We start from the raw sequence: 24,204 nt of genomic DNA on the forward strand, positions 1-24,204 counted from the left end.
AAATAAAATATTTTAATATATAATATATATATAACAATAGCATTTATTATCCCTATATGTTTTATATTAACTCACTTATTAAACTTCTCATTTAAGTTCGTCCACATTTTAATATTTCCTTCGTTACCAAGCCACAATAGTCATATGACTAAGTTTTAACCGAGTACAAAGTATTTTTGTTTGCTGTAAAACTTCCCTATCAACAAAATCCTGTAGTGTAAATACATGCATCCGTTATCATAAAATGTGAATAGAACTGTTACAACTTAACGCACTTGGTTTGCAAAATATCTTTCCAGATACCTTACGAATATAGAGCTGGCCGTGCATTCAAAATATTTAAAACGTCATCACTGAATGCAATTTTTATTGAACCTCCCGATAGAGAACTTCAATATTTTTTGTCAACAAAATACAAACCTTCAACCTTCAGTTTAAAATCATTACCAATAAGATACATGTTGAATGCGTTGAAAGCAAACATAAAACACCCTGGCCCCACATTTGAAATTCATGAGCGTTGAACATTTAACTAGTGACATACTGTGCCTAGTTAAATGCGCCGCCCAACAAAACAAAAAGATAAAGAAAACATAAAACTGTTTTCGCATAATCGATTGTTGCAACGAGGAAGATTTTTGAAACTGGCCCTCTAATATTATACATCGCAGTAAAATAAATATAAAATTCTCAAAATATCGCAACAAAAAAGAACTTTTTCGGGCAGATTGTTTAGTTCTGAATACAAATGGTGTATTATCTACCCCCGGAGTATCTTTCCTTACATCGGGACAGCGATAAGAAAAGAGACAACAGACGCTGGGAACGAGGTTTGTGTATTACATTAATATCTCAGTCGCATTAATGTAGTAACTTTCAAGCATGTTTAAAAACACACTTTTTTGATACATGCGATTTAAATATATAAACTTAGCTTGATCTATATTAATATTTCGTCCAACTCTGCGTTTATTTCCTGCATAACAATTTGATCAGTTTTGTATTACATATTAGTTCTAGAACTTTGGACAACTAAATCTAAACGCCACATCTTGCCAGCCGAATAGTAAGTAACACTTGTTAACGAACGTGTTAACTGACATTCTTGACAACTAATTAATAAATTTTATCTTGGAGGATAAGAATAGCTTGGATATCCGCCTGAAGCTTGACGGTTATATGTTTAAAAGTGCAATAAAGTCACTTTTCGTGATCATGAAAATCCATGAACACCAACTACGCACATTGGAAAAAGTTGCAGACTTTATCTGCTGCTCAACGCTTTAAAAAGAGAAATGGGCGCAAAGGTTTGACGTTCTCCTTTTTTTATACATTTTTTTCCCTGCTACATAACGTAATTATAACCGGAAGAATGTTAACGCTAAAGTAGTCATATTTTGCGATAGCAGATAATACCATGTTGTAAACAATCTCTCGTTCAATACATAACCATCGCAATACATCTTGCATTACTTAGAGAAAATTTTAAATGCTTTCAGTCAAACGTTTGATTTGAACTCTTTTCGCAATTTGTTCCCCTGGTTATTTGTGTGTATGTTTGTAGGTTTTAAAGACTTCTTTAAAACACCTTTCTAGCATGCGTTTAAAAATGTGCTGCCATAGAGTGTATTAGACACATGCAAGGTTTAGATTGCTATTTCGCTAGTACCTAAACAGCGAATATTTCGTTGTTTTCTCTCATGTGGTGACGGCCCACAAGTAAATATCTATAGTCCAGTCTTTAAAGTAAAAAAAAACAAAAAAACACTGATCTAGAAAAAAATAATATGGAGCTGAAATTTGGCACACTTACTACTTTTAATATGTAGTTTACCAGAAAAAAAACCCATCAAATACCTAAAAAAAAGTGATTATTAAGATAAAGGCTGGCTTTTAAAGGCAAATTAGAAGAGATTTGCCTTTAAAAATGAAGAATTATAGACAGCGAACCTTTTTATTTTCACATGCTTCACCGTGACGTTGTATCACAGCCGGAAAACGAATGTGCAAAAAGAATATGCTGTCGGATAGGGTTCAATTTCTGACAGAAAACTTTCATGTTCCAGGCTTTATCCAACCTCTCTTGAAAGAAGTAAACATCTCTGCGATGTTCTTACCAACGGTATAGAAGCATCATTGCGACATCGGTATCATCGACAACTGTTAGAACGACTTTTTGGTTGCTTTTTTATGGCGTCTTTTAGTACTGTAGCGACGATTGTTGTATCAGCATCACCTTCACAAATCTTCACTGTTTCCCGTCTTGCTGAAATTTTATGCTAATATGCCTGATAAAACGTGTTTTGTTATCTTCGGTATTCGGAAAACTTTCTTGGGTAAAAGATACTTTGTTAAAACCAACAACATCAATGTTCGTCGCATATTTGATTTCGTGCTAGGACCATCATATCCATCAAAGACAATGGTGCAAGATTTATAGTGCCGTCTAACGTAACTAACGTAAACTTGCGATAGTTCATCAAAAGTAGAATTTTTGATCCAACGGACTCTATGCAATAACGCTCCACCATCAACTACGAAATAAGGATCAATTTGTATTTGATTTTTTCCCACTGCTTCATCATATCTTTCATCACATCTTTACGTAATGAGGGCTTGTCAGGTTTTCTTATTATTTAAAGAGGGACATTGGCTCTTGTGTTAGATCAAAAGCAAAGAATTCTTCGATGTCTTCTTTTTCCCTTTGCGCTATGGCTACCAATCGTGTGAACAACATTGCTGGATTGACAATGGCAGATTCTCTATTCAATTGGACTTTGGATTGCAAGGTAATGATGGGCTTAACCTGGTCCTTTCGCTTGATTGTGCATTCAACTAGTGAAAGGTTGTCCAACTATTGTGCTTTACCCAACCATCAAGCATGCAGAGTCATGTTGCATGTAAGTTTCTAAGCGCGTTAGAGTACAGTAGAATCCTTCGAACTCGGACCCTCAGCCGGGTCAGATAATTCATCCAGGATAACCGAAGTCTCGATAACTCGGAATTTCTTAAAAAGCACTTTTTTCAGGATTTTTAATTTTAATATAATATAATAAGTATTTTAATATGCATAAGTTGGAGTTGCTTTGATCTACAATTAATCTTCATAGAAAGAAAGAATTCCAAAAATATACAAAAGTTAAAAAATCTTCTCTTGGTGACAAATAGTTTCGTCCAACGTTTTTATACCCGGTCAGGTACGTGGATGTCAAATTTGTCACTCATCTATGTAATCACTAGCTAACTTACATCTTAGTCATAAATTTAATAGTAAAGGAAGACTCTTAATTTTAATAAGGAACTGTAGTGATAGTAGTTGTTTTAAAACTATTTTCTCTATTAGGCGACAAACATATTTGAAAAGATGATCATTTTTATCCCCTCTTCAAATTCTATAGACCAGCATCAATATGTTTGAAAATTTTAAAAATTTCAACTGGAGTACATAAAGAAATTTTTCATGGTATAATGCCTCCTTACAAATATTTAGAATAGCAAAGAAATTTTCTAACCTAACACAAGATAGTTCCAGCGTTCATACCAGGCTGTCAAAACGTTCAATAGTCTGCTTTATAAAACATAAAAATGTATCAAACACTACTGCATCGCGTTCTTCATAACACTTGTTTTCGTTCTGAAGAAATCTGTGGCTCGAAGCGAATGTCGTTTTAAAAAAAGTTGAAACAAAAACTTTGCCTATATACGCCCATCATCACTGCGCCCATGGAAGTGTGTCATAAATTCAGCGTGGCTTCCGAACTGCTTCTTTTTATGATAAGAAAAAGTATTCGATACAGAATTTAATTTAGTTTTTGTGTACAAATAACTGTAATTACAGATAATTTTCGGTATTTGAAAGATTTTTCACACTTCTTTGTTGTGTCTCAGGTCATATGAAAAATGACGCAGTGTTCGAAGGATAAATGCGAAGTTATATCGTACTAGCCTACGCAGGCGAACATGTAAATAATCAACCATGGCGATTGGCGTGCAAGCAAATTTCGTCCTCTTAAATAGAAAGTAATAAGTTAATAGTAAAGTCTGCAAAATAGAGAAACTAAAACAAAATTAAGCCGAAAAATTTTGTTGCTTATAAAAACACGTGTAAAGTTGGTACGAAATGTCGGATTAATAATGGTTGCAACTTGTGTTTGTGCGGAGTTAAGGTATATCACATAACACATCTAGGTGTATAGAAGTAGAGAATGAGAGCAAACTATATTTTTCTATTGTAGTATCCGCGAAACGCAGGAAGGTACTTCATTCAGCTTATAATTTGAAATCTAGCGCTTGCTTCCATTGTATCGGATATGTTTTTACGGCGAATCAATTTATCCAGTTCCAGTAAAATGGAAACAGTTACGAACAATGCAGAGTCTTGTTTCCAGATGCCAAATAGCCATTTGTAAACATATACGTCATAATTACGTCATAATAGAAAATGTACAAAGTAAGGACCGAAGAAAAGAAAAAGCTATCTCATCCGAAATGTACCAGTTTTGAAAGCGGCCCAGCCCAGAAGCTATCTGATATGTAAATTGATTTAGCACGAAATCTATCCGATACTATCCGATACTATCGAGTCATGGTTATTAGGGTTATTAGGTCTATTAGTCAGTAAAATTGACAGAGAGAAACAAACGTAAGTTACAAAATTATATTGCAGTTATTACACAAATCCATATAAAAAGCAATTTTGCGTACTAAAAAAAGTTTTTAGAATGATTTGGGAGGTTTATGTACATTCATCTTCATCTATCGACCGTGGAGCACTCGGGTAAAATCCTAATTGATCAGATGAGAATGAAAGAAATTTGTGATTGATTGGTAACTCTAAACAGAAAAATCAAAATTCAAAAAATTAATATAATTTCATCGAGACATAAGGTGTAAATCTGAGTAACCGAAATTTTGGTCGTCTCTTGTTGTCGAGTTACAAGGTGTACCAGGGTCTGCTTTTATTGATCGTCAAAATTAATACGAAGGTTATTTTTTTTTCAAGTGATGCAATCAAACCTTCATTTAAAAACTAAGCCCGCACGCTTACCTGCAATATAGTCGAGCAGCGGGATAGCTATTTTGCTGTATTTACGAATCAAATCACCCCAAAATGTGTTCAACGGATGATGTTTGGCATGGACCTGTTCTTTTGAACGCGGGTGAGTGAAAAATGAACCCCAGCGTGAACTTGCAACTAATATCTTCTCTTCTTTTAATAACGGCTAAAAATAATTCACGAGAACCATATCACATGTCCACTTCTCATGACGAAGAATTTTTACATATTATCTAAGTATAATTTCATGAAGAAAAACTTTTTGGTTGTCTCGCTTTTAATACTACATTTTAACTCCCCCTTGTGTAGGTTCCTTATATCCCGGTAAATGCGTTTCTTAGCAAAGACATTTTTGTGCATAAACAGAATTTGATTACATATACTTTCTAATAAAGGAAAAGACTAAACACCCGCAGCTTATCAACTGAAATCATGTGCGACAATCAAGATCAAAATCGCTAAACATGTACAAACAACAGAGTGATGGCAGAACCTGAACCAGAAACAAAAAAGAAATGATTGCACTTACCGTGAGCTTCGGTTTTTTACAATCCGAGGGCTAAAAAAAAAAAAAAAAAAAATTAACAATATAGTGTATACGAGAAATTACATAACATAACCAAATTCAATCACATAGAGAGAAGTTTTAAATGAGTCAAATCTTGCTGAGTCGTACCTAGAAAAGGTGGTCATTTAGAATGCAGAATGATTTTCATATAACCTAGACACCTCATTTAAGTGGCAATAGTTAGTTAAGTCGCATCGCATTTAATTTGTACTTATTTTTTTAACCGAAAGAACTTTCCTAGAATATTTACATATTAGTATCATTTTTATTCCTACTTGAGACTCAACTATACAACTTTCACGTTTCGTTGCTAAAAGAATTTACGTTTTTGCACATTTTGAAAGTCCTAGCTTTTAGTGGCGGAAATACAACGATGAGAAATTTGATGGAGAAACAAAAACCACGAAACCTGTGCGTTGTTTTTATGAAAATGAACTTCTTCTGCTTCTAATTCTTCCAACACTGCCACAGTATCCCACTTGGCATAAACACAAGGTGGAAAAATGTCTGATTTCATACTATCACCAAAGTAAACAACCTAAGGTAAACAAAAACAAAGTAAATAGATAACATGACAGTTTACCCCGCAAAACAAAATTCCCACGGAAATTTTTAAAATTAGCCAACAACTGTCAAAGTTTAAAAAGCGACGATTTATGAGGTAAATTGGAAGAAGCTTGCAGGTGGTATGGAATGTTTTTGACTTGATTAGCTATCAATAATAATGTCAGTGTTGATGCAAATTATAATACATTATTCGAAGTTAGTTCGTTGGAGTTTTTAGTCTTTTACTTATCTTGTAATCTTTTTTATTTTAAAGCCAACTGGCAAAACTATACTTTGTCGTTTAGTTTAAAAAGCTGAAAAAGACCTTGACACAATCTTTTCCAAGACGCCTCTTCACCACTTCTTCAAATGTATGTGAATTTCCTCGGTTGTATATCGTATGTGGTTGAATATCATCAACCGTAGTTAAAGAAATTTCTCCAGGCTTTGTAATAGTATGGAATGACCTGTCTTTGGTACTTTCATAAAAGAAATCTAGATGTAGAAACACGAAGATTCTTTTCATTCCATTCTTTTTATACAGTCAAATTTAGGGAGATTAGAAACTTTTGTGAGAATTTTCAACATATTTGAGAAGGGGGGAAAAAATCCTGGAGATTTGAGAATATTCCCAGACAGATTATACAGGTGATGCCATGAGTGAAGAACAAATTATATTTGTACCTGTAGCATTTTAGTTTTAAAATTAAAATTGAGATTTGAAGAAAAAGTTGGTAAAAGATTTACTTTTCAAGAAGATTTGAGTTTTTGGGAGACGTCGAATTTGAAAAGGTTTAAAGAGTCGTGGCAACCTTAAATAGTATTGAATTTTGATAACAAAAATAAAAATAAATCCAAAAAAGGTACTTGGTTTGTTTGCATATGCTACCACAAAATCGAAAAGCTCCTTCCAATCTTCTCTATAAAAAACACAAACAACTGGATAGGCGTGGTAAGTTGCAAATTTCTGATACAGTAGCAAAACTACTTATGCTTACCCGAAAGCATAATTCATCAACAAGCTTGCAAAGTTCTGCGACGAATCTGTGATCAGCGCCACGACCTTTCCTTGATCTCTCAACATTTTTATCCAAGACAATATTGAAGGTGGACATTTTTTCACGTACTTTGATATATTATTTTTTAGGGATGGAAAAAACATTCCTTTATCATCTAGAACAATAATAATTGCACATAAAAATATTCTACAACCGCTCACAAAAATATTGATACAATGGCACTTTTTCAGCCAATTTATAAAGTTGGCAAAAATTAGCCAACTTTCGAATTCTCTCTCTAGAAAGTGCTACTTTTTCAGATGGGTAGGTTAGGTAAGCAGCATTAATATTGCGCTATCGCACTTTCTAACACGTTCGGTGTACAGAATAATCAACGTCTGGGCCCACAAGCACCCTAACATTTTGGTAAAAATAGCCACGCTGATATCAGAAATTATACGTATATTTTGAGAGTTAGGATCTAAACAAATAACCTAAGATCCTGTAATTCTACTGCAAACATTAATTTGTAATTGTCAAAGGTAACTCTGACAAATACATGAACCCAATATAGATATAATCTATATAATTACTTGTGGAGACAAACTTTTGCCTTTCTTGATATTTTCTGGATGCTTGTAAGTTCATAAAAAATTCCAAATTGCAAGATCATACTTTATATTCCATATTTAACAGAACAGCTAGGACAAATATTCTTACCGTAAAAATTATCTGGATTTAACCTAGCGCAAACAATTTTTTTTTAAATTATTCAACAATTTTTCTGCAAGCCACAGATTGACGGTTGCACTTTTTTCATGTTAGTAGCCATTCGTTTTTTTTTAAAAAAAATGGTTTTTACTCTCAATTTATGCAAACAACTTAATGCAAAACAATAAAATGCTATTTTTTCAATTGATTTCAAAATCACATACAAAAAGCAGGTAAAGTGTAAAGGAGCCAATGACATTTAAAAGACGAATGCGTGCACTTACTGTCAAAAGAAGCTGCTTGAAAGTTCAGGGAAAGTGCTGAAATAATGTCTTGCCATATGTGCTCATATGTAACTGAGTCTTCCTTCTAAAATAGAAACTGTTGAGAATCACACCACTTACAGATTACGGACAAAAATTGGTAATAATGAATGTATTCAAAGCAATAAATTTAAAAAGATTTTTTGAATTTCAATATTCCCCTTACATACACATACATATACTCCTCATCCCCAAATGTTTTCTTTGCCTTTCTAATTTCACTGCTAAACATGCTAAATACTCAACAAAAATAATTCATATTACCTTAAGGAAAGAAACATTTTGCAGGAATTATTTGTGCAATTGAAACGCCCAATAAATATTTTGTTGAATTAGATTTATTTAAAATGTGAAACAGACATTAAATTCAGTGGCGACTAATCTGCATTTTAAAGTGAGAACAACATCACATACACTTTTCTTGTCAGTATCCTCAATTAACTGGCCGACAATTGAAGCAGCTGGCATTAGAAAAAAATTCTCCATGATTGAATATCCCTCTAAAAAATAATAAAATCTTAAATCACTAAACTTTGCCACACACAAACTTGTGGTTTTGAAATATTTCATAACCTCCATGGTAAACTTTCTCTTTTAGTACATTAAAAAGAGGCCATTTGCGATTGGCACCATATTCTTTAATTATCTCTTCATCACTTAACTGTTTCATGCCATGAGAGCAACTAAAATTACAAAATTTGTTTACTGACAACAAATTGGTATAGAAACCTTGAGTATCATAATGGTACACTCATATGGCTGTTTACAACTTGAAAAAATTACTTCTTACCTCAAGACATAGCCATTCATATCAATCTTTAAAAAATTTCCTTTATGATGATCAAATACCAATCCTCTTAAACTAAAACATGTAACATGTATATACAGTATGATTTCATAATGTATCACTTTTAGTGGATTTTATAATGTGTTTGACGTGTATGTAAACAATATTGCAAATACTGCAAATACTATCCTTGCAATACTGCAAATACTATCCTGACTATTTAAGATTAAATTTTTAAAATCTTCTTTGATTTAATGTTTTTACAAAAATTATTTCTTATTGCAAGAGAATTAACAAAAAAACCTACATGGAACTAAACACAGTTTAGCTCATGTTAATTGCAGTTTCCAATACTTAATAGTTGCTATGCAAATGCATCATTAAGGGTACACAAGGTTGTCTTGCTCACTCAAGGCATCTTTGTCTCAATTAACCAAATCAAAGCTATGTGTCACAACTTGAAGCAACTTTCTTGTTGTGGATACTTTAGAGTAGGGGACTAAAGGTTTGGGTATAGTCTAACCATAACAATCCAGGGACCCCCTATAAATAGGAGAGAGTTACTCTGATTTAGTTTCTCACCAGTAGTAGCAATAACTTGCTTAACTGAAATAATTTTCGTATTTGGACATTGCTACCCCTCATCCTGTTGGTTGCAGCAATTATGTCTACAAAGAAAAGTAATCAAGGAAGCGGTAGACTTTTTCAGCCTGTTGATGTTGTGAGGGAGCCTCAAATGCAAACAGTGGAGGAATGGGCCAAACTCGGTAAAGAATCCCTCACTTTAATATATAATTCACACATCATGCCAGTTAAAGGACTATCAAAAATGACTATGGCACAAGCCTTATTTCAAAAATTTCATTCTGATCATCTTGATGGACACTGTTAGTTTTCCTCCAATCCCCAAACATGTTGTAGAAAAGATTAAGAAGGGAGAGTACATTAATTTTGATTCTTTTCTGCCACCTTCTGCTGCATCTTCCTGTGCTTCTCTTCCCATGATGGGTGAGAGTGGGGAATTTGACATTAACATCAATAATGTGGAGGGTACTCCTAGGATTTCGTTAGCCCAGAAGACCACTGGAAAAGGGAGGGTGAAAGATTTTAACACCTGAATGTCAGCATGGACAAATTATTTGAGGTTTGTGGTTTGTTTTCAACCCAATCTTGCACATCAAATGTTGATGTATCAAACCGTAATCACTCAGTTTGCTTCACAATATGTCTTCTCTTCTGTGTACGAATATGATCAATTGCATCATATGCGACTGGCCAACAAACTGCTAGCGGCAGATGGGACATGGTTGACGACACTTTGTTTAATATGTATAAAGTCACTTACATCCAGGTTAGGCAGATGCTTTAGGTGTCAGGGCTCTGGGCACTTTGCCGCGCAATGACCCAATAAATCCACTGGTCCAGCACAATCATCAACACAGTTTCGGAATGTCCCAAGCAAATCATGGGCACCAGACAGACCTGGTTGCTTATCCTTCAACAAAGCACTTCCTTGCCAACCAAACTGTTCCTTCACCCACTGTTGCTACTTCTGTCAGAAGAGTCACTTCGTTATCTTTTGCCCATCCAGGTCCTCTAAGCTCAGTCCCAAAAAAAATTTTCCCCATATTCTGATTTGTTCACACACCGGTTAAAGTGCAAAGATATAATGACATTAATACGTCACTTAATCTTTTTTACCGCTCAACGTAACATAAATCTGTTGCTTTGTCATGTCCCAGGTCGTTCTAATATTTATACAGATTTACTCTCTCGGTTGCAGGTAAGCAAGTTCAAAAAAGAATGCACGAAAGCAGACAGGTGTCCCACAGTCATTCCTTCACCTGTTTGGAATCTGTTGAAAAGTCTGTAAATTATTACTTGTATTCTTCCATTTCACCAAACACAAGACTAACTTATTGTTCTGGTATCCGGGCATTCCAACAATTTTGTAAAAACGTCATGGTACCTATTAACTTTACAATTTTTTGTGTCGTACATGGCATATCACGTTAAATTCTCAACCATAAAAGTCTGTTTGTCTAGCATCCAATATCATAGCAAGATGCAAGGCTATAAATGAAACATATCTTCAATGGCTAAATTATTTTACGTTATGTGAGGTATCTACAGATGCCATCCACATTCCCGTACTATGAGATTGCCTATTACACCTGCTCATCTGCACGAAATGTTAAAAGTTATTCGTGAATCTAAATTTACTTGTCATGCCAAAGCATTATGGTCTGCTCTCATCCTTGTCCCATTTTTTGGGGGTTTTGCATGTATCCGAATTTGTTACACCATCAAAAAAATTTTTTGATCCCAAAATTCACCTGTCACCTTCACGTAAAGCTAACCATCAAGGCATCCAAAACAGATCCATTTCGGAAAGGTGTCACAATTCGTCTTGCAATGATTGAACACAAATTTTGCCCAGTAAAAGGTAAGAAATTACCTGTTATTTTGGGGGGGGGGGGGAGGTTAAGGCTTGCCCATTGTTCCTTTTATCAAATGGGGATTTTATTATCCGGAAGTACAACTCAGCATTTTTGTACGTTAGTCTAAGAGATATTTTGCATTTAAATACCCATAGTTTCGGTATTGGTGGGGCCTCTACAGCAGCTTCGTGTGGCATTCCTGACTCAGCCATAAAAACACTTGGTAGGTGGTCTAGTGACTTTTACAGAAGATATACAGTACAGCCCAGATGTAAGCGTACACGTACGCTCAAGTTTCACACCTTTTTCTCAGAGGCGGTAGTTGTTTGTCTTTTGTTCTTATTAATTATTTTGCGAGTCTTGTAAGTAATTAACTTGCGCGTAATAAACAAAAGATTATTGAAGAAAAAATAGCTTATTATAACTGCGCCTAACTATTGTTAAATAGTGTTAACATAACTATTCCCAATAGCATAATTGCAAATGTTATCAACTCTATCAATGTGACACGAAGAGCCATTGTTTAAGTTTTATTAAATAAAAGTTTTGCGTGGTAACTAAATAAACTTGCGAGAAGGCTTTGTTGGTGCGCGGGTTAAATAAAGCTTTTAAGCGATAGAAGTTATTATATTTTAAGAAAGATTGAAACTTTAATTTTGATAGAAAAGCTTTTTTAGATCACTTTACAACCACGCAAGCAGCAACAATAACAAACAACAAATCAACCAGAAGCCGCACAACAGGAGGAAAAAAAAGCACCAATTACTCAGCAGCAAGACAAACAACCACAAAACAACTCTTTCATGGATGACTTTGACATTGTAATTCCAGATTCGCCACCTAAACCAGTTTCGCCAGCTAAACTAATTTTGCCACCTGCACCAACACCTAGACAGCAAATTGCACCAACCTTTTCAATTCATCAACCACCACCTCCGTTTATCTCAAACCATCATTTGAATATGCCGCCATACATTTCACCTTATCCACAGCATGGACTGTTTTCTCCGCCACACCAACCATTTTGTCCACCGCACCAGCCATTTTCTCCACCGCACCAGCCATTTTCTCCACCGCACCAGCCATTTTCTATTCCTCCACAGCACAGTTTCAATCACATTCCTTCCAACTCATATTTGACCGACGACGTCATCTTGTATGCGCGCAATCAATGTGGTGGCAAAATAGGAAATTTTGCGACAAGACTAATGAAAAAGATTTTCACCGTAGAGGAGAGAAAGGGAAGAAATTGTTTTTGGTATGAACAAAATAGTGAACAGTAAACAAGTTCAAAAAGAACCTTTCAACAGGGAAAAAGTCGAGTATATTAAGCAGATAGTTTTTCGGTATTTTGATGTTTCAAAAACGAACCAAAAATCGACTTGGGCAGGCGCAGTTAATGCTATGAATGAGTATTTGCAACGACCGAAACTAAATAACAGTGACTTCATGTAATTTTATAGCTCTTTTTTTATTAATATTTTTTAAGTTGGTACTACTCTTAAGATTTATTTTTTAGAAAAAACACGTATTTTTAACTTTGTATCTTTTTATTCTTACCAGAACAAAATGTTCCCACAACGAGCGTTTTCTCCTTTTATGCACGTCGAAAGTTATATTTTTAGACTATTTCTTCGGTATTAAAATTTAAAACAAAATGTTCTCACAATGGGTGTTTTGGTCTTTCCTGAACGTCAAAAGTTATATTTTTAGATTTTCCTTTCTTTGGTATTAAAATTTAATTTGTTTTCGAAAAGTCCCAAACGTAGGGTTTTTCCGTTTGCATTACTAAACGTTGCTTTTTATAAAACGAACTTTTAAAAGTTTCGCATGTTAAAAAATATGTTTCGACGATAAAGATATATTACTAAAAGTTTTAAAAGTAGCATTTTTTTTAATATATAAATCATTGGATTTGTTGTTTTTTAAAAGAGCTTGTGTTTTTTAAATATATCGAGATTAAAATCGCGTTACTATAATTAGTTTCGTTATTAAAACAAATAAAAATTCAATGGCCTTCGCATTTAATTTTTTCTTCCGCAGAGTATTGTTTATAAACAATGTTTCTTGCTATGCATTTGTTTTTAACACGAAGCAATTATTTTTGCGCAATTTGAAAGGAACTCGCCATCCTATTGTTTTTTTTTAATGAAAGCAATTATTTTTGCAAGTTGAGCGTACGCGTACGCTTACATCTGGACTGTACTGTATTCATTTATCTAATAGCGCATTGCATAAGTGGAGTGGCAACATGGCTCACCTTGATGCGGTGACTAAGTTGTGGGATGTTTATTTCTGATAATTGCGTTATAATGTCTTTATATAATTATAAAAGGCTAATTTATAGGCACTTGCACATATTTTTTTTCATGTCAATTTGTTAAGCCTGTTATGGCATGATGAATTATCTCGTCGTAGTGGTCTTCAAAAATATTGCCTCATAGATAATGAATTTTCATTTGGGGAATTTGGGGGTGCTGAGCTGCCTTGGGCAGGCACAAAGTGTAGAGATGGGCGTGCACCCCTGGAAGAGTATGGTGAATTAATTACAGGTGAGGAAATGTACGATGGTGCCCCACGCGAGCAGGACAGTTGACTGGGGAAAAACAGCAAGCGGATGCAGTGCTGACAGTCAGAGGTGGGGCACCAAGACGTTAATAACAGGTTTGAAATGCATAAGAAGTTAGAGCTCATAAAGAGTAGGTTCTTGTGAGGTATGATAGAGGAAATGGAATCACAGGAGAGGAGATGCTTATAAGATTGAGAGATTAGTTAAGCCAGAAAACACTACTAGAAGAAGAGCTCTGGATGTAGTGGAGAAGAGCGAATTGATTGGGAACACGCACGCAAGCTTGAGACAATATCTTCTCTCCAGCCTAGCATCCTTACCCGACTCCGCCAAATTATCCTCAGTTTATTCTTACAAAATTGAAATAAATTTTCTACTCCAAGTTTGTGTTTTTATTGGAACTACAGCAATTAAATATATGTTTTTTTTATTGAAACCTTCTCAGAATATATCGTACCAGCATAAGTTGATCAATAATGTTAATCAATTCACCTTTATAATATCTATGCAGTGATAAAGTTTTAATTCCCCCCCCCCCTAAACAGGTCTAAAATTACTAATGACAAGAAAATGTTAAAACTTGCTATTACTTAAATATGACAACATAATTTATGCAGCATAATTAAATCTGAAATTCTTTAAATGTGAATATCTTAAGAACGAAAAGAGCTTTTTAAAAAATTTAAAAAGACATTTTATACCTCCTCTAGGCAACTCACCTGAAATCTTCATGCTTTGTGAAATTATCAACATGCAATATGTTTTCATCATAATTCCTTTCAGTCACAAGAAAATCCACTAAAGCTCTATAAATTAACTGAAAGCAAAAAAAATTACTTGTTTGTGAAGATCATGTATTTACTAACATTTTCTCACACAGTAGCATCTAATCACAGCAAATAAGAACAACCTATATATTACCGAAATTTACATACCTTAAATACTTCTGGCAAATGATATTGAATGACTGTGTGATCCATGTCCACTCCAATACAGTCATAATCATTTAAACAAAAATATGACTTTTCTTTTAAATCCATTGTTTTCTAGCTTATTTGGAATATTTGATTAATAATATATCTTTGACTAAATACAACACAATAGAATAAAATATATAACTTTGTATACATTTGGCCAGGTAATATTCCACTTAAATTTTTTTAAGCTGGATAGTTTTATTTCCACCTAAAAACAGAGGCATGAAAAGTTTTTTCAACTCTGTGTATCACCTTTTTTCAATAGTGATAGTATCATCATAAAATACTGTAATGTACAGAGTTTACAAAATAAGGTGAGGTGTTGCTTTATATTCTATACAGTTTTATAGCAAAACATGACCATGCTTAGAGTTCAATACAAAGCAGTTTTTAATAAAACACAGAAATATTTTGGTTTCATACGAAAGCGGTTTTAAACAGAGAAGTTAAGCAGTTAAGCAGCTTCACAAGATTATTTTTTAGTTAAGACAGCAATTAAAAATGACTATCTATAAAGAAACAATATAAAGTACATGCATTCTTTGAGTGACCTTTAAGGCAAACTTCGATACACATAAAAACCCTGGCTGCCAGTGCAATTATGTAAAGCCTCAACAGTTATGCGAGAAATTGATAAGACGTGTAATCTGCCCCAGTTCTAAAACGGCCCTGATGTTGGCCTACTAAAGACCATACCGGTGGATTCGGTAAGTTAATCACACATTGTAGTTTTCAATGTACATATACAAATACCAATAACGAATACTGTTTGTTTTATTATTTGTGTCTTACCATTTTGTTGTACTTGTTTCATAACCACGTTAAATGTATGTTTCCATAGTGACATATTTAATCACTTAATTTCACTTGTATATGTCCCCTGGTACTGCTGTACTGTGAACTCATGTATGTGTAAAAATTTAATTACCAAACGTGTATTTCATAGTTTTAGGTTTTGTGCTTATATATACATGCGCAATCATTATCATACAGTTGTTCATACGATTTCTCACACTTTTATCAATTAAGAAAGTGAGTTAGGGAGCGTCGTAATATCAATCAAATCAATATTTTACAATACTTTACAATAAACTTCAAGTTCTTGGCTGTTAATTTCAATCTATCACTCATATTTTATAGGTAAGTTAGTAAGAGTTTTATATGCTCAATTCATGTTTTATATCAAGTAATTTGTATTTATATTTATAATTTATATTTAGTTTGAACACTATACTGCTACATTACATCGCTATAAATAACATTCATTAAATCAATCATTATTTATTATTGTTACAAACACAGCCTACATGCACACATGGTTAAAGTGCTTTTTTCTGTTGAAAATGTAAAAGTGAAAAATAACTGTTTCTTAAAACCCTTATACTGTAGTGCATAAAGGAGCATCAGGTTTCGTAAATTGCGTTAACACAACGTATATGTGCATCTAATAGCATACACAAAATAACAAGCACATCCTTAATTTTAAACAAATTTTTAAATTCATTTAAAAAAAAGTTCCACTATTTTAGTGCAATAATTTTGACATACCATAATTGTCAAATATATGCCATTAAACTTACACCTAGAAAACATTTCCTCTTCTTTCTTTGCTTATTTTGCAAATATATAATTAAAATAAATTGGTTGTAAAATATGACCTGTGACAGTTAAAAAACTTTTGATGCCTAGTAAGTAAGTAAGTTATATTTGCCATCATTATAAAATCGTTAAAAATATTTACAGAGAAAAAGAAATTGAAAACAAATAAATAAAATAATAAACTATATATAATATTAAAATGTATCATAAAAAATATAAAATAAAATTAAATGCAATTTTCCTGAGTGTTGATATGTTTGATGGCTGGATAACACAAAACAAGCCAAGGTGAGATTTCCATTGTGGTCCATTTCTACCCTTATAGAAAAAAAGATAAGCAAAACGAAAACGAAAGGATTATCAAAAGATCATATGAATTTAATTCACAAAATCATCTGAGTCCCTTCTCGTTATAACATCAAAATAGTGCTTTTTTAGGTTGTGTTTAAAACTGTTTGTAGTACTAGATCTTTTAAGACCCTCAGGAAGAGTATTCCATAAGGAGGGTCCAAGGTAGGAAAGACACTGTTGACCTTGGGATGTTTTTACACAAGATTGTTCAAGCCTCTGGAATGATGAACGAGTCGAAGCTCTTCTATGACTTGATGGAATAAATACATCAGACATGTACAGAGGACATTTTTTCTGAAAAAATTTATATGCATGATTGTTTACGCATACTTTAAACCTTTCGCCAACTGGTAGCCAATTTATTTCCTTAAAATCCGTAGCACCTACATGTGATCTGCTACTTTTTTGTAAACAGAAGCGAACACATTTGTTTTGAGCAACCTGGAGCTTCTTTTTTAAAACTTTTGTCAGGTTTGGATACCACACAGTACTGGCATAGTCGAAATGTGGTTGAATTAAAGAGTTACAAAGAAGTCGTCGCAGATCCTTGTTCAAAAATGAGCTTTGACGATAAAGAAATTTTGTTAATCACATGTAAGGCCATTGACTCACCAGACAGCGATTGGTCAAAGATGCAACCAAGATATTCAACTTTCGTATGCTGCTTGATTTTTACTCCATTGTAGGAAATATTAAGTTTTTCTGCTTTCTTAATTTTTCCCCTGGAGGCAAAAAGAATAGACTTAGTTTTATCTTCACCAAAGTGTATGCTGAGTTTGTTGTCCACAAACCAATCACATAAATTACTGAAGTCTGTATTAAGAGCATTTTCCATCTCAGTTATGTCTTTGTGTTGAAATAAGAGACATGAATCATCTGCGTAGAGAAAAAGATCACATTGTACTAAAGCTTGTGGCATATCGTTTACATAAAGTAAGAACACAAGTGGACCCAAGATAGAACCTTGGGGAACACCACATTCCAGTTTACCTGGATTAGATGATAAGTTATCTATTGACACACAAAATGTTCTGTTTGCAAGGTAAGACCTGAACCAAAGAATTACTTCATTTGAAAATCCAAGAGTTCCTAATTTTTCCAAAAGTATGGAGTGGTTGATGGTATCGAAAGCTTTTTGTAGGTCAATGAGGATCATACCAGCAAGCCTGCATCAAAACCTTTTGAAATTTTGTCATGTATATATGATAGACAAAAATCTGTTGAATGACAGCTTCTAAAGCCAGACTGAAATTTAAATAATATATTGTTTTCGTCTAAGAAAGCTTGTGTTTGGTTATGGACCACTCTTTCAATAATTTTAGAAAAAAGAGGAAGCAAAGATATAGGGCGGTAATTCTTTGGATCAGTTCTTGATCCCTTCTTATATAGTGGCTTAAGTTTAGCTATCTTACATTCACTAGGGAAAGATGACAGTGAGATAGAAAGATTACATAATTGAGTTATTGGTCTGCAGAGAACATCAGCACCATCCTTAAAGAAAATTCATCTGCTAGACCAGAGAAAAAGTTCTTAAATATCTCTAGTTTTGATTTTGTATCAAAATGTAAGGCATCCTCATCCTTTAGACAGTAGTTCGGATCTGACTTCTTTGAGTCTTCCATAGTTCCTTAGGCTTGCCTGTGTTTTCTGTTATTTTGTTTTTATAGTATTCTTTTTTCTTTTTATTGATCAAATTTTGCACATTACTTTTTGCTTCATTCCAGAGGTCAGAATCAATTTTTAATTTTGACTTCTTAAACTTTTTAAAAAGTTTATCTCTAGTAGCAATCTTGTCTGCAATCTCACCATCAAACCATTCCTGGGAGTTGCATTTAATTCTGGCCTCTTTAGTAGGTGCTATAGTATCTATTACTGACATTAGTTTTGTCAAAAAATCAGAGTAGGCCAGATCAATGTCCGTGAACTCATTATAATTTGGAAAGTTTGTATCCCTTAGGGGTCATCTACAAAATTCGTAGCAATTCGTATCAAAAAAATTTGTATATGCTATACGAATTTTCTTTTGCCATACAGTAATTAAATACGTATGAAATTTTTCTAAATTCGTATAAAATTCGTATGAGTTTTAAATTAAATTTGTATGAGTTTTAAATTAAATTCGTAGGAGTTTTAAATTAAATTCGTATGAGTTTAAAAAAATTCGTATGAGTTTTAAATTAAATTCGTATAAGTTTTAAATTAAATTCGTATGAGTTAAATTCGTACGAGTTTAACAAAAAATTCGTATGAGATTTTAATTAGATGCGTATGGTTTTAAAAAAAAGAAAATCGTTTGACATTGTATTAAATTCGTATATGAGTTTCAAAATAAAATATTTTTTAGATCGCATTTTAAAAGTTTAAAAACGAAAAACGGCGATAGAAATGTTTTTTTAGATCGCATTTTTAAAAGTTGAAAAACGAAAAACGGCGATAGAAATGTTTTTTTAGATCGCATTTTTAAAAGTTGAAAAACGAAAAATGGCGATAGAAATGTTTTTTTAGATCGCATGTTTAAAGTTGAAAAACGAAAAACAGCGATAGAAATGTTTTTTTAGATCGCATGTTAAAAGTTGAAAAACGAAAAACGGCGATAGAAATGTTTTTTTTTAGATCGCATTTTTAAAAGTTGAAAAACGAAAAACGGCGATAGAAATGTTTTTTTAGATCGCATTTTTAAAAGTTGAAAAACGAAAAACGGCGATAGAAATGTTTTTTTAGATCGCATTTTTAAAAGTTGAAAAACGAAAAACGGCAATAGAAATGTTTTTTTAGAATGCATTTTAAAAAGTTTAAAAACGAAAAACGGCGATAGAAATGTTTTTTTAGATCGCATTTTAAAAAGTTTAAAAACGAAAAACGGCGATAGAAATGTTTTTTTAGATCGCATGTTAAAAGTTTAAAAACGAAATATAATTCGTATGAAAATTCGTATAAAAGAGAATATAATTCGAATGACAATTCGTATGAAAGAGAATATAATTTGTATGAAAATTCGTATGAAAATCGTATAAAAGAGAATATAATTCGTATGACAATTCGTATGAAAATCATATAAAATTCGTATTAGATTTTTTAAAAATCGTATAACTATTTAACACTATACGAATTGTATACGATTTTTATACGAATTAAAAGCAATTAAATTCGTATATATTCGTATAAAATATCATACGAAATTTGTAGACGACCCCTTAGGAGACCCTGATACTGTTCCTTTGTGTAGTTTTTAAAAGATCGAAATTTGATATGTTTGTGGGTATTAAACTTGACTTTTTTGACTTTTCTGGTGCAGAAAATCATTTGGTGATCTGATAGTCCAACATTTAAAACTCCACTTTGAGAAACTTTACCAACACAATTTGTTAAAAAGTGGTCAATAACTGTTGCAGTAGCACAAGTTACCCTTGTAGGCTCAACAATCAATTGTTTAAGGCCATAAAGCGAATAAAATTCTACATATTGCTTTTGCAATCCAGAGACATGATCACTCTTAAGTGCTGTCTTATTCATTTTAAAAATACTTCTACCATTACAAAGAGTATTGATATTAAAGTCTCCCAAGAGATAGAATTCTTTCTCATCAAAATCTAATGTAGTAAATTCATCTGAAATATTATTGACAAAATTATTTTTGATCTGGTGGTCTGTAAAACACTCCAACAGTGAAAGGCTTTGTTTTAGGAAATAAAACATCAAACATGACACATTCCAAATTTTCTGAAAGTCGCTTATGAGAATTGTAACAAATATCATTTCTAATAAAGCAAGCAACACCTCCTCCATGCCTGTTTCTGTCACATCTAAGGAGGTTATAGCCTTCAATAGATACCTCAGAATCTGTTACAGTATTATCTAGTTTAGATTCTGTTATACCAATAATAGCTATTTTAGTTGAGACCGCTATTGCCCTAAGTTCATCAATTTTAGGTAAAAGCGAATTAATGTTGACATGAGCCATATGAAACCCTCGCTTCTTGAACACGTTCCAGTCCTCATTCACAGTTGTCATATCCACAGGAGGGCCAGGGTTTAGACTTATGTCACTAGAAAGAAGAATCAATGAACAAAGATAGTTTGTCTGGTTTTTCCTGCTTAAAACAAGAAAAGACAACATATAGTACTTGATGTTAGTTTCTAAGTTCTTATTAGTAATTTCGTTACAAAGAGCTACAGATTCAGGCACGAAGAAAGATGATTTGTTACAACGCTCAAGTTTGGAGTATTTACAAACTTCATTGTGATAACTATGTACAACAAGTGTAACTATGGCAATTTGAAAGAAACAACCAGCTGATGCAAGCAATAAGTTTCTCTTTCTACAGCTTATAACTTTAAGAAAGTTAACTATGATGAAAACGAAAAATATAAAAATATTTTCAGGAATGTAGATGTTTGTATAGTTATTGGCCAGTTCTTCCTGCAGGTTAATACTGTTTTTTTCTCCTTTCAAACCGTCAAAGGTTTGATTATAAATATAAAAAGGTGAGAATAATAATTTATGAACAGGTAAAATTGTCTTACTATTTAATATAGTGCTATTTACAAATTCAGGCTTAATATTTTCAAAAATTGAAATTGAACAGTTAATAAAAAACAAACAGAAAATTATGTTAAAAAATAAATGAAAATTAAAAATTTTGGTTTGCGTTTTCCTTTTACCTTGTGTTAATTTATCACGAAACAAGTTGTTAAGTTCCGTATTACTTGTCGTTGTTGGTACCTTTTTACGAGTAGGTTCACTAGTTTTTCGTTTCACAGTTTTTAGTTACTTTTACTGTTTTTTCGCGTTTCTTTTTCAGCCTTTTTTCGTATCTAATAGGAATTTCAGTTTGTGCACTTACTGGAGGTTGATGAACATAATCACATTCATGAAATATAAATGGTATTTTGGTTGTATTGTTCATCTTTTTACAGTTATGTTCACTAGTGCAAACATTTATCCTACTAGTGTTTATCTTGATGGCCGAAGTAATAGATAAGGCCAACTTTTCATTACCTTTCTTGACTAGATGTAAGCAATCCCCATAGTACAGAGACATATTTAGAGTATTGTCTCTACATACCCAATCCGTTTCTGGCATTAAAAACTCAAGGTTTTTCTTTGTACAAATTTTACTCAAAGAACAGTTGACATCATCTATTTTTCTCCATAAGTTAGAAATATGGAAATCACGAGGTAGAATTCCACACACAATAATCCTCAAGTTTGCTTTTTTCTTACGAAGCGTGATACCTATAGATGTTACACCATCCGCAATGTCTTTAGGTACACTGTTATGTAGGTTGTTGGTACCACAAAGAATGACTACAGTCTTACAGGATGATGGAAGGTTGATATTTAAAGCTCGCCATAATACATTTTCTACCTTGTCCCCACCAATACCAAGGTTGGTGGTATTGAGTGGTGTGAAGTAGTTGTCCCATACAGCATTGTACCTTGACAAATTAGACACAAGGGAGTCACCAATTAAAATTACTTCGGGTTTACGACTCTTCAAAATTTCATTCAGCTTTACGTGAGTTTTATACCAGGTTGGTCTATTTTCTCGTCGAGCTGGTATTTCACATTTAGATTTGAAAGCAGACATAGTTTAAGGACAAAGCTCACCAATTCAACTCTAACCAAAACTTCACAGCAAATGTTAATAAGCTGGTAGGGCTGATTACCGGTTACAGCCTTTCCGGTTATAATTTCTCACTTTCACAGCAAGTGTTAAACTGGTAGGGCTGGTTTACCGGATTGGTACAGCCTTCAACGTGCTGTCTTATATACCTTTTGACTCTCTTTGTTAGTTATACTTTTCCCTTACACTCAGGGACCTTACACTCAGGGACCTTAAATTCAGGGACCTAGAAATAGTGTGAGTTTTTTTATCTGTCGCGCCTATTGGCATGTGTACACTATAGGCATGTGTAACTTTTGCATATTCTCGGATCCAGGTTTACATGCTTGAAACCTTTTAATCCTATTCAAATAAATTACTTGTTGGTAAACTAAGAATTGTAAAAAATAGAAACCGACTCAACAAGAAGTATTGTGTGGCAATTGTGAGTTAAAAACATAGTTAATTATCATATTAATTAGTTAATCCCAATAAATCTTGTGCAATTGGTACCTCAGTTGTTAGAGCGCTTTCTCACCACGTGTCCCTGTCTGGAGAAGTCGTGTGTTCGATCATCATCATCACAAAGATAGCTACAAAAAGGCTGCTGTTTAGTTGAGTAAAGATTTCAAATATATCTGTACTTCTAAAAACCCCCTCTGTGATCTCTCCTGAAAACAATCAACAAGATATACTTGTCGAAATTAGTGAGATCAACATACACGCAACACGTGCCTTTTCTTCTCAGTATGCCTACAATGTTGTTTGGTATTTTGAAACATAGCAAAAATACTGCTTTAAAATTTCGAGCAAATTCGACATAATGTTAGGTAAATTAAGAGCTAGATATCTAGTATGCCTGGTGCTAAATCAACTTTATTAAAAGCTACGGACAGGAATAATTTTGCGGGAATTAGGGGCTTGAAGTATGCAGGTATGCAGTAGATAGATAGATAGATGTGCATATTTTACATGGCTAGCCTCACAAATATCGAGGGATATACCCTGTCTATTATTTCCAGGAGGGGCCATGGCGTAGATGGAGAATCCTAGAGTATTTAATGCTCATTTTGAGCTACGCAGACCCAATTAGAGCCCGCGCTCTACTAGACAACTCCCGGCAACATCCAACGGCTCACACAGTGTGCCATCTTCCCAATTTCCCTCACATGGCTTGGGTTAACCCGGGGCTATGGTAACATTCACTCGCCCATGTTGAATCGCCGTCAAGAGGAATCGAACCCCGGTCTCCCGAATAGAGTACGAGAGCTATAACCACTAATCTACGGCGCCACGAAGTAATGAATTGTATTTGAAATTTATTAGTTATCATTATGTGCCAACCCTCCTATTTTTTTGACAAAACTTCCTTCTTACTCCCTTTGAGAAACGCGTCTATCCCTTTCATGTAAAAAATTTAAAATCAGTGACTAAAAGGTTATTACCAGATGGCTCCTTATAGCTAGCTAAGTAACTAGCAAGAGAGCTAAACTTTTACTCTCAAGTAGGCTGTCGTAGCAACATCTAATCTGTAGCTACTCATCTATCACCTCATGAATCATGAGGATCCTTTGCGTTTGCTTTAGCAACAATAACAATGACGAGTTGAAGAAAGAAAATTGTTTTTTCTATTATTCTAACTGCTGATGAAACTACACGAGGATGCCGATGA

General features: G+C 33.5%; 3 protein-coding genes across 3 annotated transcripts in view; 1 reads left to right on the forward strand and 2 right to left on the reverse strand.

Annotated features, from left to right (window-relative positions):
* LOC130646178 (hexosaminidase D-like) overlaps positions 1-22,826 on the reverse strand; it is a 54,635-nt gene extending 31,809 nt beyond the window's left edge. The window contains exon 1 of the mRNA XM_057452331.1: positions 22,765-22,826. The gene's annotated coding sequence lies outside the window, so the exon portion shown is untranslated. The remainder of the gene's footprint in view (positions 1-22,764) is intronic.
* Positions 4,644-15,107, reverse strand: LOC130646180 (5'-nucleotidase domain-containing protein 1-like). The gene is made up of 13 exons (XM_057452333.1): positions 14,935-15,107; positions 14,719-14,816; positions 8,993-9,064; positions 8,776-8,885; positions 8,617-8,702; positions 8,164-8,248; positions 7,169-7,343; positions 7,038-7,090; positions 6,496-6,665; positions 6,034-6,162; positions 5,586-5,615; positions 5,048-5,222; positions 4,644-4,833 (listed from the first exon to the last, which is right to left on the reverse strand). The coding sequence occupies exons 1-13, from the start codon at positions 15,037-15,039 to the stop codon at positions 4,736-4,738; spliced, it is 1,386 nt and encodes a 461-aa protein (XP_057308316.1). The 5' UTR covers positions 15,040-15,107; the 3' UTR covers positions 4,644-4,735.
* A 570-nt stretch (positions 22,827-23,396) lies between the features above and the next one.
* Positions 23,397-24,204, forward strand: part of LOC130646176 (protein MMS22-like) — a 46,658-nt gene continuing 45,850 nt past the window's right edge. The window contains exon 1 of the mRNA XM_057452328.1: positions 23,397-23,466. The gene's annotated coding sequence lies outside the window, so the exon portion shown is untranslated. The remainder of the gene's footprint in view (positions 23,467-24,204) is intronic.

The sequence above is a fragment of the Hydractinia symbiolongicarpus genome, chromosome 5 (assembly GCF_029227915.1).
Source record: "Hydractinia symbiolongicarpus strain clone_291-10 chromosome 5, HSymV2.1, whole genome shotgun sequence".
Taxonomy (NCBI): domain Eukaryota; kingdom Metazoa; phylum Cnidaria; class Hydrozoa; order Anthoathecata; family Hydractiniidae; genus Hydractinia; species Hydractinia symbiolongicarpus.